At 41.4% G+C, this 16,786-nt stretch overlaps 1 protein-coding gene across 4 annotated transcripts in view; it reads left to right on the forward strand.

The window, feature by feature from the left end:
* The window catches only part of camkmt (calmodulin-lysine N-methyltransferase), a 121,314-nt gene that overhangs the window by 79,296 nt on the left and 25,232 nt on the right, over positions 1-16,786 (forward strand). For 3 of the 4 annotated variants that reach the window (XM_044372307.1, XM_044372306.1, XM_044372308.1), the window contains exons 5-9: positions 5,092-5,152; positions 6,235-6,286; positions 10,096-10,159; positions 13,646-13,712; positions 16,238-16,312. In XM_044372307.1, coding sequence (XP_044228242.1) covers positions 5,092-5,152; positions 6,235-6,286; positions 10,096-10,159; positions 13,646-13,712; positions 16,238-16,312 — 319 coding nt within the window. Of the gene's footprint in view, positions 1-5,091; positions 5,153-6,234; positions 6,287-10,095; positions 10,160-13,645; positions 13,713-16,237; positions 16,313-16,399; positions 16,777-16,786 lie in introns of those variants that run through there. The other variant, XM_044372310.1, reaches the window with a different exon arrangement.

The raw sequence follows: 16,786 nt of genomic DNA on the forward strand, positions 1-16,786 counted from the left end.
TTCGGTGGACACAGGACGTCTGGGAGGGGCTCTCTGTGATCCAAAATGCCACTAACGCTTGCTCAGCTTGTTTTTCTGATAACTTAAGATCCAAACGTCTGATGACTAAAATCCTTCATCTGGTTGAAAGATATACTTAAAAATGACTAAGATCTGAAAAATTTATCATAAAAATCTGGCTTAGAACTGAATAAAAGTCAATTTATGACAGAGTTTCTGGTGGACAACCACAATGCCCACATATTATCTTGTATGCGTATACTCTTTGGTAGACACCATTGTGATGGACAACCGCAACGCTGACATGCACACAAGATGATTATCATCTTGTGCAGGTATACTCTTTGGTAGAGGAGATATGATGCCCTTGATGGGCGACAAAATGAAACGGACTGTTAACTTGATTGAAATTACGGATTTCTCTGGGTTTAAAAATTGTTGGAAACATTTGGGATAATGTAAATATACAACTGAACAAAATATATAACAGGTCTAGTTGTTTTTAGACATTTTAATGCAGAAAAGTTACATATTATACCTTTAATTAATACTTAGTCAACTTAGAACAGAGAAACTGCCTTGTCTCAAGTGCTGTTATCTTAGCTTGGCTTAGGTGGCGAGGTATTTTAGGTGGTCTCCCCCCCAAATTATATCGAGATCCTCCTCAGCTAATTCCTTTGCCTGATCCTTTCCTTAGAATTCCTTGGGAAGACCTGGAGGACATGGGTGGGGAAATGGATGTCTGGGTTACCGGGTTAACTTTCTGGATAAGCAGCAGAAAACGGAGGGATGGATGGATAATTCTATCCCTGTGCATGTGATTACTGACAGCTACTGAGGCCAGATTAGTGTTACTTTAAGTCATGGAGTTCACAGGGTCATTCCCAGGTCACCAGGATGTAGAGGGATGAGGGTTAAGGACTATGGCATTATACATTGTATTAAGTGGGTAGCCTTGAGCAACCAATTGGTTCAGCAGGCCTCCATCCTTCTTTACTGTTAATGTTGTGTGCGTCTTTGTTTCTAAACCAAGGCAACACTTAAGGACGTGTTGCCAAGTAAGCACAGGATCAAGAAAAAAAGTAGCACGCAACTGCTTGCAATACTCACATCTTCTATTCAACCCACTAGTTCTCCATCAGGTATCATGCCAGAAAACTGCCTTCACTTTCACATTGTATGAAATAAACCTACAGCTATGTCTTATTATAGCTATATATGAATTAAATTTGACTCATTTTTGAAGAAAAAGTGTGTAGCCGTATGTCACAGCAGCATGAATAAGCCGGTCTAAAGAAAAAGAAAGAAAGTACAATTTGCAAAACCCTCTTATGTATAAAATGAACATTTTCCAAAGCACAATTTTTTCATCAGAAAGATTTTTGGTGTCTCTGACAGATTTTAGTCATTCCTAAACTAACCGTAGCAACCCGGAGGCAAGTTAACAATATTTCAAGCACACAACCCCAATAAGCCACACATATGGTTTTCAGGGTATAACACCATTGACAGGGGTTAGTGCCTGGGACCGACAACTATATTAAGCTGATACACGCACATACACACACACCTACACTGCTTCCTTTCCTCATCTCGTAATTGAAGGTGAGAAATAATTTCATTATCCTCAGGAAGAGTAATCTGCTCTCTACTCCTGATCCCTTCATTTCCTACAGTGCACCTCGACCTGGGAGGCACACACACACACACAAACAGGCACCACATACTTATCACACACACATGCACGCACGTACACAAACACACATCCATAGTTCCTATCACCCTGGGCTATTAATGTTATTGGAGTTGGGGATTAACCATCAGATTCACATATGCTTTACAAAGCTTTATTACTTAGTGCTGTCTGTCTCGCTCTCTCTCACACACACATGCATGTGTTCACACACACTCACACACAGACACATAACTTTTTATGAAAGAAAGTTGGTGTGGACACTTAGCAGAGAGCATGAAGACATGGAAAGCCATATTCAGTTTAGCACTTAATATTATTATTACTGGAATGAACATATTATCTGGTGTTACTTTTCTTGATATTATAATCACAGATGGCCTTGAGGGATGGTATAACAAGCACAGATGAACAATTCCTTTAGGGATGTGTAAACCTGAATGAAGGGTACAGTTAGGTTTTTCCTTCCCCTTACTTTGGAGGGAAGGAAATTTATTATCCACACTGTGTAAAATTATCTTTAGGTTCAGCACACAGTGCTGAAAAACAACACTAAACAGGACAATTGACAACACAAGACACCACTTCAACAAACATTATCATTTAAAATACATGAAAACAGTATAGAAAATAGTTAAAATGCAAAAATACAGTATAATAAAATAAATTGGGAGAAGGGCTAAGTTTTCATGAAATGCAGGGGTAGACTATGCATTCAGCATCTTAAAGGTATTTGGCATGACTTGCTGCATTTTGGTGGCTCTTACTGGTCTATAAGCACCTTTTGGAGTCAGTTTCAGGGTGAAATGGTGTCCCAGTAACTCCACTATCCAATTAGATGCCTCTCATGACCTGTATACATCATCAGAAGTCAACCACAGAATGAAAACCAAAGGGAGGGTCATCCTTTTTCTTCTTCTGCTTGTGTTGTTGAACGGCCCGTTTAATGTTGCATTACCACCCTCTACCGTTCATCATCTACTCAAGACGTTTTGGCTGTCAAGTGTCACGGTGACGCACATCTGTGGGTGAAGAGAGGAGGGGCTAAACTGTCGTTGTTCAGAGCAAAGGTTTGTGTCGGGGCACCATTATGTTTCATGTGAACACAGAGTCAAAAAGAGGAGGGGGTCAAAGTTGAGGGGGAAGGGTTTAAGACACACAATACCCCGCGCACATACGTCTATTCTAGAGGATGAACAGTGTCCACGCTTAGTCCAGCAGAACAAGGCTTTAAATCATTTGTTCCTGCCAATGGTGAATACTGGAATTGAAGAAACTCCCCTCAAACATAGGCTTTGAGGCTAATATCTAAAATCTATATCACAATTAATTGTGTATATATAGCACATGACATTTTTGCATCTTTTGATTTTGGACTTTGGGCTCTGATTAGATTAATATTTGGTTATATGTAATTGTTGTAGCTGTTATCTGCTTAATTATATTGAATTCAGACTATTTTATTATTGTAAATTGAGATGAGTCTCCAATTCAATAAACTCATCCAGCTCTACTTTCCCTACTTTCAGTTTGTCATTAGAGAATAAAGCTGGTGATTGATTGATGATTCTATATCTCTCTTATTGTCAACAAATCCCATGAAAAGACAAAAAACCATCAGTGATCCACATCATTACAGTGGCTGACATGTTCCTTCATTAACATGGCCATTGTTTATTTCTGAGTCAATCTCACATACACCATCTTGCTGCTGTAAATACTCACCAGCGCACCAAATGTGTATTAATCCGCTGAAAATAGTCCCCAACGAATACACTCTTTACTCCTGCTTGAAGCAACGTTTGCCAAAATGTCTCGGTGCTCAATGCCACAGATGAGTTCAGGGACTTAGAAAGTATTGAGAGACAGACTAACATAGTGTTGGTTTGGATCTTTTTCATGAGACGTGTTGATAATAAAAAAAAATAAATTAAAGCTTGCTGTTAATAAGATTTCTAGGATTATGAAAAAAAATACAAATTCAGGAAATATCAGGGGGAAAAAAGCATTTATATGGACAAGAACAAACAACACAACTTGAGATTACAAGTTACACAGCATTACTCTACACTCACCATCGCATTGCTGCACTGACCGATGTGCCAGTTGACTGTAAAAAGTTTTCCCCCACCATGTGACAAGCACCTGGCTGAAGGGGAATAACAGATGAAATTTAAAATGTCACCTTATTTAAGTCTTACATGTCTTGACACTCTCTAGATACACAGTATAGCTACTCTGGTTGTCATTGTATTTGTGTGTGCGCGTGTGTGTGTGTGTGTGTGTGTGTGTGTGCTGTCAGGCCAAGACGTAGAGAGCGTGTTTTTTTCTAATGGGGAAAAGGAATATTTGGACATTTTATCAATAGGCATTATTAAATCCTGCTTGCTTGAGCTAATCTTGGCGGACCGGAGCGAGGGGAAAGAGAGAGAGCGAGAGAGAGTGCGAGCGAGAGAGATAGACATGGAGAGGGAGAGCGAGAGAGCAGTGATGTCTGCCCCATGAGGTGAAGAGAGACCGTCTGTAAGCCGCTTATTATATCGACTACCACCTTTTCTCTCTCTTCCTCTAACCCTCCCTCCCTCCCCAGTTTTTCTCTCGTTACCTCGCTCATTTTCTATCTCTTTCTCCCTCCCTCGCTTGCTTTCTCCATTCTGTATCCCCTCATTCTCTTTTCTCAACAACTCCTTCATATAATCACACACACACACACCGATGCATATGCGCACACACAAACACACACAGACACCACCAAGCCGAACCTTCTTGTTCAAAGCCAGAAGCAAAAAGCTGAAGTTTTATTCAAATGAATGTTTACTTCTTCTACTGCCAAGATGTGTGTATTTGTCTGTTTGTGTGTGTGTGTGTGTGTGTTGAGAGAGCGGGAAAATAGCACTGAGCATGCAAGTGTGTGTGCGTTAGTGTGTGTTACACGCACGGCAGAAGGAGAAGGGCTGACAGTAGGTGATAAGCCAGACAGGCCTGCACGCTGTGATTATCACCCACTGGACCCCCTGTCACATACACACACACACACATTCACTTGCATACACAGTGCCCAATGAGAGAGTGTGTTGTAAGGATTTAGGATAGACAGACGGACAGAGAGACAGAGAAGCCTTGGATCACAGGCAAGGTGGAAACCACAAGAGAAGCAAATGAACACAGACTAGAAAATACAATGCATCCAATTATGTTTCACTGGATACACCGATTGTTTTTATTTGGGTTTTATAGCAATATTAAGGTGTTTTGATGTTGAGACACCGGAATCAAAGCAATTTGTCACATTAGAGATGCTAGATAAATGCCTGCAAATAAAGATCTGTCGCTGAAATGGATGAACATCAGTCAGGCGTCACAAGCGACTTAATCTCTCTTGTTTTCTCTTGTCTCAGGTGTGTGGCCATCTGAAGAGGTGATGGCTCATTACTGTCTGCAGAAGCGTCACGTATTCAAGTAAGTTCTCGCTCCCTTTAAACCTGCTTCCGCCCATCAAAAGACTCAACTGTTTCACCAAGCAAACAAGGACCATAATTGTGACAGATCATGGAAGTACAGTAGAGAAGTCACTTTGAAAGTGTTTTTCCTCTTCAGTAAAATAAAGGGAAAATTGAAAAACGTAAATTGCTAGCAGGGAGGAGGAGGAGGAGGAGGAAGGTAGCGACATCCTTGGAAATACTAACACACTGCTGTTATGACACAAACATCCATTTCTCGTAACCATGGACTCTCACATTTTGTTAAATGTAATTACAAGATAAAACATATCACTTCACATTTAACCTGTTAATCTACATTTTATCATTATTTCAGGCTCATAAAAAACCCTTCAACACTACCGCTTTCTCCGAAATCCATCTAATTTAAATCTGACTGGTTCCCGCTGTAAATGCTCAGTGCTTGTGTCATTCTGTACCATTCCATGCCACGCTGCGTTGTTCTGTGCTGCTCTTTCCCCTGCTCTTGTCTGCTGAGCACTGGCCCGCCCTGCGGCACAGGGCTGAAAAGCGCCCAGGCACCTTTGATTTCCACTCAAGGTGGAACGTCACCCTTTGATTTCCTGTTTTAACATTCAAGAGGCGGGAGGCGAGGAAGAGAGGGGTATTGATCAGAGCAGCGTAGTGAAGGTCAGCGAGAGAGGGAGGGAGGCAGGGGAGGGATGAAAGAGGACAGGGGTACAGACGGAGGGAAGGGGAGATGAAAGGAGGAAGAGTATGGAGAGAGGGGTTGAATGAGCATGCACGCTACAGGACTGTGTGTGTGTGTGTGTGTGTGTGTTTTCTCAGATTTCCTGCTGATTGAGCTTGTGCTTCTCTATGTTCAGTATTCAGCTTTCAGGATGATGGTTGAATTGATATTTCTTACCCTGCTGTGTTTACTGTGTGTGTATGCGCATGTGTTTGCGGGCGTGTGTGAGTGTGTATATGTACAGTATGTGCGCGCGCATGTGTGTGTTAGTGCTAAACTGCTACAGTAGGTTTGGCTCAGCAAGGTGAATCTCACTCCCACTCTTCTCTCTCTCCCTCTCTGTCTCTCAGGGGTGCTGTGTGTGAGTTAGGAGGAGGTATGACTTGTCTTGCTGGGCTTATGGTAAGTGAAACACACACACACACAGATTTCTTCAGGAGAAGTAGCTTGGCTTCCTCATGAAATTGACCCTCACCGATCAATACATAAACAGCATGGGCACACAGTATCCATACCTATTCATATACACTATTATTCACTTCTTGTGTGTGTGTGTGTGTGTATTTACATACCTCCACAAGTGTACACATGCACAAAACAGATTTACAGAAGGAATCTCCCTCACATTTGATGTGTAAAAACCTCAATCACAGAAAACACAGTGTTGGCGAGCGGTGATGCATCTTTGCATCTTATCACAACACCTGTCATTTGCCTACCAGGACACTTGTTTGTTGGATTAATGGCGAATTGTGATTAACACACCAAAAATACTGACAAAACACTCTGAATATTGCTGTTTCGATATGGATGGCGGAACATGTGGACGCAGCTTTTTTTTCAAATAAAAGAGAGTACAGTGTTCAGACATGAAGCCGGTTTTTAGGATTAACAGGATTATATATAATATTATATAAGATATGATTGCAATATGCTCTTTCATTGTGTACACACACACACACACACACACGATCACCAGACCACCTGAGTAGTAACACTGAGCTATATGAACTAGCTGGGGTCTTAAAAGCTGTCCTACATTGACACTCACTCTGGCTCATGCAGACACTCACACGCACACACACACTGACACACTCAGTCAGCCATAGGGTTTATTAGCCAGGGTCTTAAGGGCCCCTCCACATAGCAGGCGTCAGTGTCCCATCGATTTGCTAGATGCCATTCTGTGTGTGTGAGTGCGTGTGTGTGTGTGTGTGTTTGTGTGTGTGTGTGTGAAAGCCTGGTTTTATCTCTTGGCAGTCAATACACCATGTTTTGACATTGGTGGCTTGAGATGGAATCCTTCCTTCACACCTCTCCTTCTCCTGCTCCCTCCTTCATCCGTCACTGACACCGCATTTGAGGGTTTTTTTTTTCCTCTGTTGTCCATGTGAGCAATTAATTAATTATTCCTTTAGTTGTTGCATTTCTTCCGTCCCTTCCACTCTTCTTTTTCTCATCCATTTGTTCTTTCCTTACTTCTTTTCTCTCTCTCCCTGATTTAATCTTTTCCTTCCTTTCTTGCACATCCCCCAGCAGTGCCCTGTTAAACTGCACTCTAGATTTCAGGATAATATTAGATGTAATACTCCATCTTCATGGTGACAATCTTGTTACATGGGCCTGCAAAACAGGTGAACCTAGGTGCAGACACAGATGAGGAGACAGGAATAAGGTAAAAAAGATATTTATGGCAAGCACAGGGAAGATGGGCTACAGGCTAGGGAAGGCTTGAGCTGGTAGCTGAGGGCCACGAACTGAGGCTGCGGCAGTTAGAAGCTGAGGAAGCTTGTCCAGAGTGGGATCCGAGGGGACCGAGTGATGCAGGGTTCCAGGACAGAGCTGCAGGATTGACCAGTCGAGGGGCAGGAGACAGGGACCGGAGTCAGAACAGGCAAGAATATAAGGGACATGGAGAAGAGGATGAGTACTGTAGAACAGATAACAAGAACAAAACTGGTAAATAATTTGACTTGAAGCGTAGACATAGTAGAGTCCACTCTGCCATACTATGGAGGTGGCGGGGCTGAGTATTTGTAGAGGTCTTGCTTATTGAGATGAGGTGCAGCTGGTGTGGCTCTAGTCTGACTCTGGCACACCTGCTTCCACTCAGACAATCACAGACACACAAGGACAGAGAGGGAGAGAGCCACTGGGGAAGTGACAACAGGTTAGGGAGACACAGAATGGGATGTGGAGGGGACTTTGTTGAGACAGATGTGACAAATCTAGATGAGTCCTTCACAGGATGCATCTATCTACAGCACCTTGCCACATGCAATCTGATGAAGATATGTCACCTTTACATTTGTAGCCTCACCCCCAAAGTAGATGAAATTATGCTTCTCTCTTCTCTTAGACTTCAAAGTTCATATCCAGGCCATTTCTGAGTCATGGTTAATCCTCTCTGTTCTTAACTCTCTACTCTGCTTTGAAAACTGTGATCTCTATCACACGGATTGCACTGACAAGCCTCGTGGAGGTTTTTAGCCACCCAAGCGATGTTGCTCTTGGGATGGTAATGTTAGCCAGTCAGTCGGTCTGTCCATCACGTCTTGGCAGCAGACTGAAATAGCTCAACAACTACCGGATGGATAGCCGTGGAATTTTTGTACATTTACATTTACGGTCCTCAGAGTAAGAATCCTAAAACTTTGCTGATCCCCTACCCATATGTGTTGCATGATACTCCACCAGACAGATGGACAATAAAATACAAATTACAGACTGTTGCTGTCTGATAAAGGCATATATTTTTAAAAAAGTCTTTCTGTTGTTCTCTCTCATGCTTTTTCCAACATTTTTTTATCAACTAGGATAAAGAGATTTTTAGTAATTTTATACATTAAAGTCATAGCTTACTGATTATGAATATTTCGGTTCTTCAAGCAGGAACAAAATACACTTTAGAGAACAAACACAACTGCTAGAATATATAAAAAGTAGGTTTTTTTAGTTTGATATGGGATTACTTACTCCACAGTGGTGTACAGAGTTTGACATTTTGATAACCTTGGTTTAGATAATTGTGTGTATTTGATATAGCTTGACTGTGTGTGTGTGTGTGTGTGTGTGTGTGTGTGTGTGTGTGTGTGTGTGTGTGTGTGTGTGGTAATTTTGGTGGGTAACAGGGTATATTGCTTGTGGGTTGCCAGATTGGGCTCCAGATCTTTCAGCTGGATGCTCTGGTTCAGCCCGGAGGTCACTTCCTCCATTTGAGCAGATGGTGGGACGCACATCACTGTGACCCGCTCACACACCCTGCAGGGTCTGAACGTGTGTGTGCATGTGTGTGTGTGTGTGTGTGTGTGTAGTTGGGTGAAAGCATGCAAGTGTGCGCGTTCTGTTTTTTACAGAAAATTTTATACACTTCATGTATTATCTATATGCCATACAAATTAAGATTATATTGAATTATCCAGATAGGATTTGTGTGCATACCAGCACAATAGCTACTTGTACTTACACTTACCTATGTGTTTATGCACACACACACACACACACACACACACACACACTCCTTAACAGAAATTGACAGCCTGACACAAACTCGCTGATATAAAAAAAGCATCTGCAAAGAAAAGAGAATGTGAATAGATGGGGTTATAGTAAAGCACACACCTCTCTATCTATATCTCTCTCACACACAGAGACACACAGCGCAGCACAAAGCTTTCTATCCATTCCCGTGTCTCCCTCCCTCTCCCTCTCTTTCTCTCCATCTCTCACAGTCTGCACCGCAAAGTTATATGAAGGGCATCAGGCAGGCCCGGCGAGCCGAGTGCAGAGTGACAGCGGCGAACGGAGTGATGGCTCGGCCCGATAAACACCCAGCGTCAAATGAAAAGGCTCTGCGCTTGCCATCATCCCCTGTCACAATGCAATTACTGAACAGAGTGATAGCAAGATAGCAGCCCCCACCGCTAGCCACAATGATAAAAGTATTGACTGATTTGATTGAATGATTAAAATAATGCAGACATAAAAATGGGGTGAAGATAGAGAGGGAAATGGCAGGGAGGAGAGGGAGCAATGGAGAGAGAGGGTGGGGCGGGCTGGGCTGCCAAAGAGTGAAGCTTTGTAGATATGGTTATGTCATTATTGTGTGTGTGCGTTCAGATGTTTGCTTCATCTAAGGGTGCTTTTGGTTTTGTTCTTTTGTTCTGTGTTGTTTCATTTCTCTGTCTCTTTCCTGTCTCTCTGTCGCTCAGGTTGCCATTTGTGCTGACGTGAAGGAAGTTCTGCTATCAGATGGGAACGAGAAGTCCATTCAGAGTATCCTTTCATCGTCTCCTCTCCTTCTCTTTCTGTCTATCTCTCTATCTCTGCCTCATTCCTGTGGCTAACATTTATTTATATGCATTCATATGGATTTGTTTCTGTGAACATTTTTGTCTTTTCTATTGAGGTTTCAATTAGAACATTTGGTTTTCCTGTACATGAAAATCACATGATAAATTCACATTATACACGTGGTTCTCAGATATTACATTCTACATACATTTATTTTTTAAGGGACAACGATGTAATATCATGTGTGTAACAGCATTCCACATGATAAATTCACATAAATGCACATTGTTCTTTTGTTTTGTTTTTTTTACATTTCACATGTGAAAAAAAAATCACATGTTACAGACATTTGTGGGTCTTGGACCACTTTTCCATGTGAAGTGTAAGATCTCAGATGTGAAAACATGACTTTTACATGTGCTTTTTTAATCCATAAAATGTGTATACATCAATAAAATAATTGCAACTCCTCCAGTAGTAATATCCTAGTCTCATTGTTAATCAGAGTAATCAGTCATAAATCAACCTCCCAGTTGTTACTGCCTATTAAACATCTAAAACATCGTAATTAAATCCTTGCAATCCAAACCATTAATATTACTAATAAACTGTGCTAGTATTTTAATCTCTTCCACACCATGTCACCAGGATAATTTCTCATATAATCTATTTTTTTCCCATTTCCCCTACTGTAGCTATACAGTGACTCTTTGAGGTGGCATCATCAACAGAAAGTAGACAGCGCATTGTAACTTTGGTGTTTCAGCACTGAAATCAGAGATGGGATTGGAGTGAAGGAAGAATAGGCGTCCACCTCTTTTATCTTTAGGCAAAAGCAGCAGATGGGGCACCCACAGTGACAAATACCCAGCACTAGCGCTCAACATGGCATCTACCAATCCTAGCTGCCCACAATGCCATGTTAAGAGCACAGTAATTGCCATCCTGTCAGATTTGGTTTGAGACTTCATCTAATGCTAGGGTTAGGGCTTGCTGAGTGTTTTAGAAGCAGGAACAATCAAGGTATGTTTAAAATGTTTTTGTGTGTGGTTAAGGTTTAGGCCTATAATTAAGTTTTTAGGGCAAATCTTTAGGTGAGATTTTTGCCAACATTTGTTCTTTGAGTGGGTTATTGATCAGCTTTGTCTGTCAGCTTGTAAACCATCTTACTTTACTCTTCTTTTCTACCCATTGTACACTTTTTTTTCTTGTCTGATCTTCTTTGTACCCTCTTTTCTTTTTCATTTTCTTCATCTTCCATTCTGATCCTTTCTCTCCCATCCCTCCAGATCTTGCTTTATTCACTCGACAACTACACAAACGAGAAAAAAGAAGCTCTGACTTGCCACAGTCGTTTCACAAAAGCAGGAAATATAAATATACATTTCTTCCCCATTGACCGATACGGCACTTCCATATTTAGCTCTGCTTACAATATCTCTGTCTGAGCCGGCTACAATGCTCCTTTAGTGATCACAATAAGACCACAATAACATTATGGAGCCTGTAAAATGCACACACACACTTGGGCACACAAACAATACACCATTGACCGACTGCTTTGTTTCACAGAACAAACACATAGAGAGAATTGTAAGTGAAATCATAGCGAGAATGGATCGAACACACACAGACAGAAAGAGGGAGGGTTGAGAAAGACAGATAATTTGTTCTGGGCTCAGCCAAATTGGCCCATTCTCATACTGTAGGCACTGTGTGGCGTTTCCTCTCGCTGAGGGAGCTGTTGGTCTTATCCTTGTGCTAATGGCCAATGTTTGTCTCACATGGCCTTATTGTGTGGCTGGTGTTACAATAGAAAGAGATAGCGGGTTGTGATATGGCTCAGTTTTATACAGTGAAATAGATGAGAAGATATGTGGACAGAGAAGTCTTGAATAGACAGCATTAAGAAATTTCCAGATTTTTTTCCCCCCCCTTTCCTTAGAAGTTTTTGACCTCATTCATTGTGCGGAAACACACAAAACACACACCAGAGAGGAGAGACTCTGTTGCTGTGACCTTGAATACTCATGTTGAAAATCAATTGAAATGTTCCATTAAGAATGATTGATGCATGTCATTGGCTGCTACGTGTCTACTTCAAGAGATAGGAACAAATATTCCTCCACTTTAATGTTCAATAGTACTCAAATCTCTCCCTCTTTTGCCTTTTTTCTTTGCTACACACACAGAAGCAAAGAATTAAAAAAAAAAAAAAAAAGAGGAAAATTCTTTGCTTCTGCTTACATCTGTGTGTGTGTGTGTGTGTGTGTGTGTGTGTGTGCGTGCGTGTGTGTGTGTTTTCAACATATATGTGTTTGTGTCTGTGCTGACCTCTCCCCTAGTGGTGTGCTGCTGATGAGATTACAGTAAGCTGCTCTGCTCTTCGCCCTGTCATCCCTATGCATAACACACTGATGCACAGGTGTCCAGTGTGTGTGTGTGTGTGTGTGTGTGTGTGTGTGTGTGTGTGTGTGCCTGTGTGTATAAATGTGTGCTAACCTACATATTATTGTGTATCTGTGTCTGGGAGGCCTCTTTGATTTTGGATTGGCTCTCCAGCTATCAATCCATCTATCAACTCATCACGCATTCCTGCTCTCTCTCTCTCTCAGCCCTCTCTATCTCGCTCGCTCTCTGTCTTTGTCGATTGGATTTGTCTCAGCTCTTTGCAGGCTTTAAAGACAAGGAAATCCTAATTGAATTGCTTTGCAACTCCACAAGCCAGTGTATTAATAGACAACTTGACATCAATCACCCTGCCTTTGTGTGTGCGTTCATCTGCGCGCGCTTGTGTGTGTGTGTGTGTGTGTGTGTTTGTGTGTGTGTATGAGAGGGACGGTGTGAGTTTGTGTATCTGTGGTTAAAAGCCTTCCCATTGATCCAGCTAGAGGCTGCTGTGATCTGCTTCTGCAGGGTGGCTCTCTATCCCTGGAGATCATCTCTACACACTCAGTCAGTCTCTATGTGGGTGTCTACCATATGTTTTCACCTAAAGACGGTCCTACTTTAAGGTTGTGTCTCTTCATGTTGCTCTTTTGCAACAGGACACACCACTTCAAAAAACGTAAAGCTAATATTTTTTGATGGGATGGTTAGTAGTTTGAACAACCTGATTAGTATCCAAGGATCCACATGTTTCATGTTTCAAACATGCTATTGCTCACTCAAAGAATGTTTGATATTTGGCAGTAAATTTGCTTTTGAAAAAAAGATGATTTGAATTAACAAAAATATATGAAATATACTCTGTGTAGAATTCTATGTCATTATAAAAAAATGTTCATGGTGTGACAGCGTTTTTTGGCTAAAATTTTTGCAACATCTTGTCCAAATGTTTTTTTATCTGAACATCTGTGGCAGTATGTAAAAAGTTAAATTCACATAATGTGGGACCTTTAAGCATTTTTCCACAGTTGGTTATGTTTTGTGAGTGTTTATGACGGATCCTTAACTGCAGCACGTCAGATGTACGAGGGCTTATTGAGAGAAACAGGCAAGCTGGAAAGTTTGGGTCAACGCATGTATCTACCAGGTGAGACCATTTATTTAGTTGTTCATGGAAAGATACGTACATGACGTCTACTCTGGGCTTTTTATCAATGCAGTCTGATGGAGGAGTGTATAGTGTTCGGGGATTGTTGTTGTGTTAACATTTTCAGCTGGAAGCACCTCAAACATTTCTTAAAACTGCACACTTTGATTGGAGCCCACGTCATGCTGTACTGTAAGACAACAAGCAAACATAACATACGCTGTGTAGCGGATGTTTTTATCCAAAGTGCCTTGAGTGGATACATTTTTAGTTTGGGTTGCCCCCTGTGGGTATATAAAATCCTAACCATGGCTGTATCCCAGTCACAACAACTAACTAACCTCTCTTTTTAATCAAGTGACTTTTTGAAAGATACATTCATGATTAAGTAAGATTAAGTAGGTCATGAGAATTAAGTGCATGGTTAGAAAGGAACACAAAGCAACACAACAGGTAAGAGAAATGTTTTTCCCAACTGTATAGCGACGAAGAGGAAGTGATTTATAGGCATATAAACTTTCCCAGCGTTTCCTAATTCAGACACCTAAACCTAATAATTATTAATTATTATTTAGTACTATTGTCAAATAATTATATTCTGTAAGTGATGGTTGTGGACCAACATTAGATGGACAACACATCTTTATACCATCATATTGTATAATTCTCTTTTATCAAAAGACAATTAAATAAGATTTTTATCTTGAATCAATTTATCAACTTTTACAGCTTTATGTGTTTAGATTTTAAAAATTAATGTGAAAAACAAACCTTGTTAGCTACATACTGTAACACCCATTCTTCAAAGTAGAATAATGTGTGTGTGTGCGCACACAGTCATCCAAGCAAACTGATTCCCTTTGATAGGGAGTTCTCATCCAGAAACCATCGAGAACTTTCCTCAACACACACACACGCACACACACACGCTTCATATGCAAGGACGGCTAAAACGTAGTTAATTGTTGTCCCTGTCTCAAAAAAGGCATTTTGCCATTGACTGACTGTTTCGCTCCCCTACCTCTTCACTCTCTCTCTCTCTCGCTCTCTCTCTCTCTCCCTCTCTCTCCGTTCCTCCCTCCTGCGCATATTTACACGAGTGGAAGATGGAGTGAAAAAGTAAACGTATAATTAGGCTACATTACTTTGATTGTTTTCTTTTCAGATTATGCCTGCTGTCATCGCCGCACCGCAAGAGAGGGCGAAGGGCACGATGCGATTGGACAAGGGGAGGGGGAGGGAGGGGCATGTCGCGTGATGGTGTGTGCACTTGTATGCGTACTGTATGTGTGTGCGTGTTGGGACCTCCTGCCGCGAATCGAGATTGTGTTTCTAGCAGGGCCTAATGTTTTGTTTACTGAGTGTTAATAATGCCTAATTAATAATCCTCCAATCTGCCTGACAGTCTGATAGAGAGAGATAGGGAGAGGGAAAATGGTGTGGAAAAAGAGAGGAGGAGGAAGCTCAGCTACTCTAACATTGCATGGCATCAGCAGAGCCCTCACACAATCCGCACCAACCACATTATAGCTGAAGAAAAAAAAAAGTACGTCAACCGCTAGGCATCGACTGCAAAAACTCAAACTAAACTGGTGGACACAGACAAATCTGGCAACTCAGAGAAAACAGTGTGTGTCAGTTCTGCTGACAACAAGACATTGAGACAACAAGAGCAATGTTTTATGGTCAAATGACGCAAATTTTGAGTCACTCTCCACCAATTGTTACCAGGGGGGAAAACTGGCATTGCCATAAAAGCAGAAAAATATGTCTGAGCCTGAGGGAAGGCCAGCAGAAAAATGAATTATTATTTTTATTTTTATTTTGTTATTATTATACCTATTTTCTTCAGAGGTTCTCACCGTTACCACAATATTTTATCCTATCATATATATTTTCTTATTTTTATAGTGTTTTTCATAGTGTGTGTGTGTAGACGGTTGTATAGTGTATATGGTGTAGTGATGTGCAAACCACTTGTTGTCTTTTTTAATCTTTTTCTTACATTCAAAATTATTATACATACATTGTAAACCTGGTAGAATCTGTGTCGGCAGTATTGGACTTAATTCTAGTTATGTTAATAAAAGCAAATTTAAATTTGAACTTGTGCTAGAAGAGACAAAGCAGGAGAGAAAGGACAGTGGAAATATTGAACAGTGAGATATACGTATGGAGGTGGCCCTTCTGTGTGTGTGTGTGTGTGTGTGTGTGTTCACATGGTATAAATGTCAAGTGTCATGTCAGAAGCTCTCTGTCTTTACCTCACAGATGACATGTCTTCCCTCCCCGATGCTTTCTCCGAGTCTCTACTGATGCAGAAAAACAGTGGGGGTCAGAGAGAGAGAGAGAGGGGTGAGGGAGAAAGAAGCTCAAAGTGTTGGAAAGAGCGAAAAGAAGCAGTGAAGGACAAAAGACGGACAAACTGCTTTCGCTCTGTGTGCAGTTTCATAAACGCTGGCCGTCTGCTGTCGCCAGCGCTGCAAATACTAAACTTTGATCTCTGTTTTATGTGTATGTTACAGGGTGGTGAGGTGGGACTGTGAGTCGGACATTTCAGCACTAGAGGGTCACTTTGACATTGTCATGTGTGCAGACTGGTAGGTACACACACACACACACACTAACGATACCTTTATCTCTGTGTGTGTGCGTTCATGGCATTAATTTTCACTTTTGCGTGACAGTTCTTGCATGGCCCCCCACCAGCGCCTGGACCTTGTCCACACATGCATACACACACATACACGCACACGCGCACTCATACACACATACATATGCTCAGATGCCTGCCTGCCTCCATTTTACACCAAATTGCCTCGTTTTCATGCTTGGTGTCCCAGCAAATGGATGACTTAGGCAAATTGCAAATAATTGCGCCTTGACAAGGAAAGAGACACAGTAAGATAAAGAAAGAGTTGAGGGCGGATGGAGGGAGGAGTAGAAATGGAGATTGAAATGGAGAGATAGAGCAACATAAACATAACAATTAGCCCATCTGTCATTGAAATGTAGATCTTGTGGCCAATCAAGAATTAAATCTTTTTTATCGCTCAATTGTACTGTGTGGGATA

The sequence above is a fragment of the Thunnus albacares genome, chromosome 14, assembly GCF_914725855.1.
Source record: "Thunnus albacares chromosome 14, fThuAlb1.1, whole genome shotgun sequence".
Taxonomy (NCBI): domain Eukaryota; kingdom Metazoa; phylum Chordata; class Actinopteri; order Scombriformes; family Scombridae; genus Thunnus; species Thunnus albacares.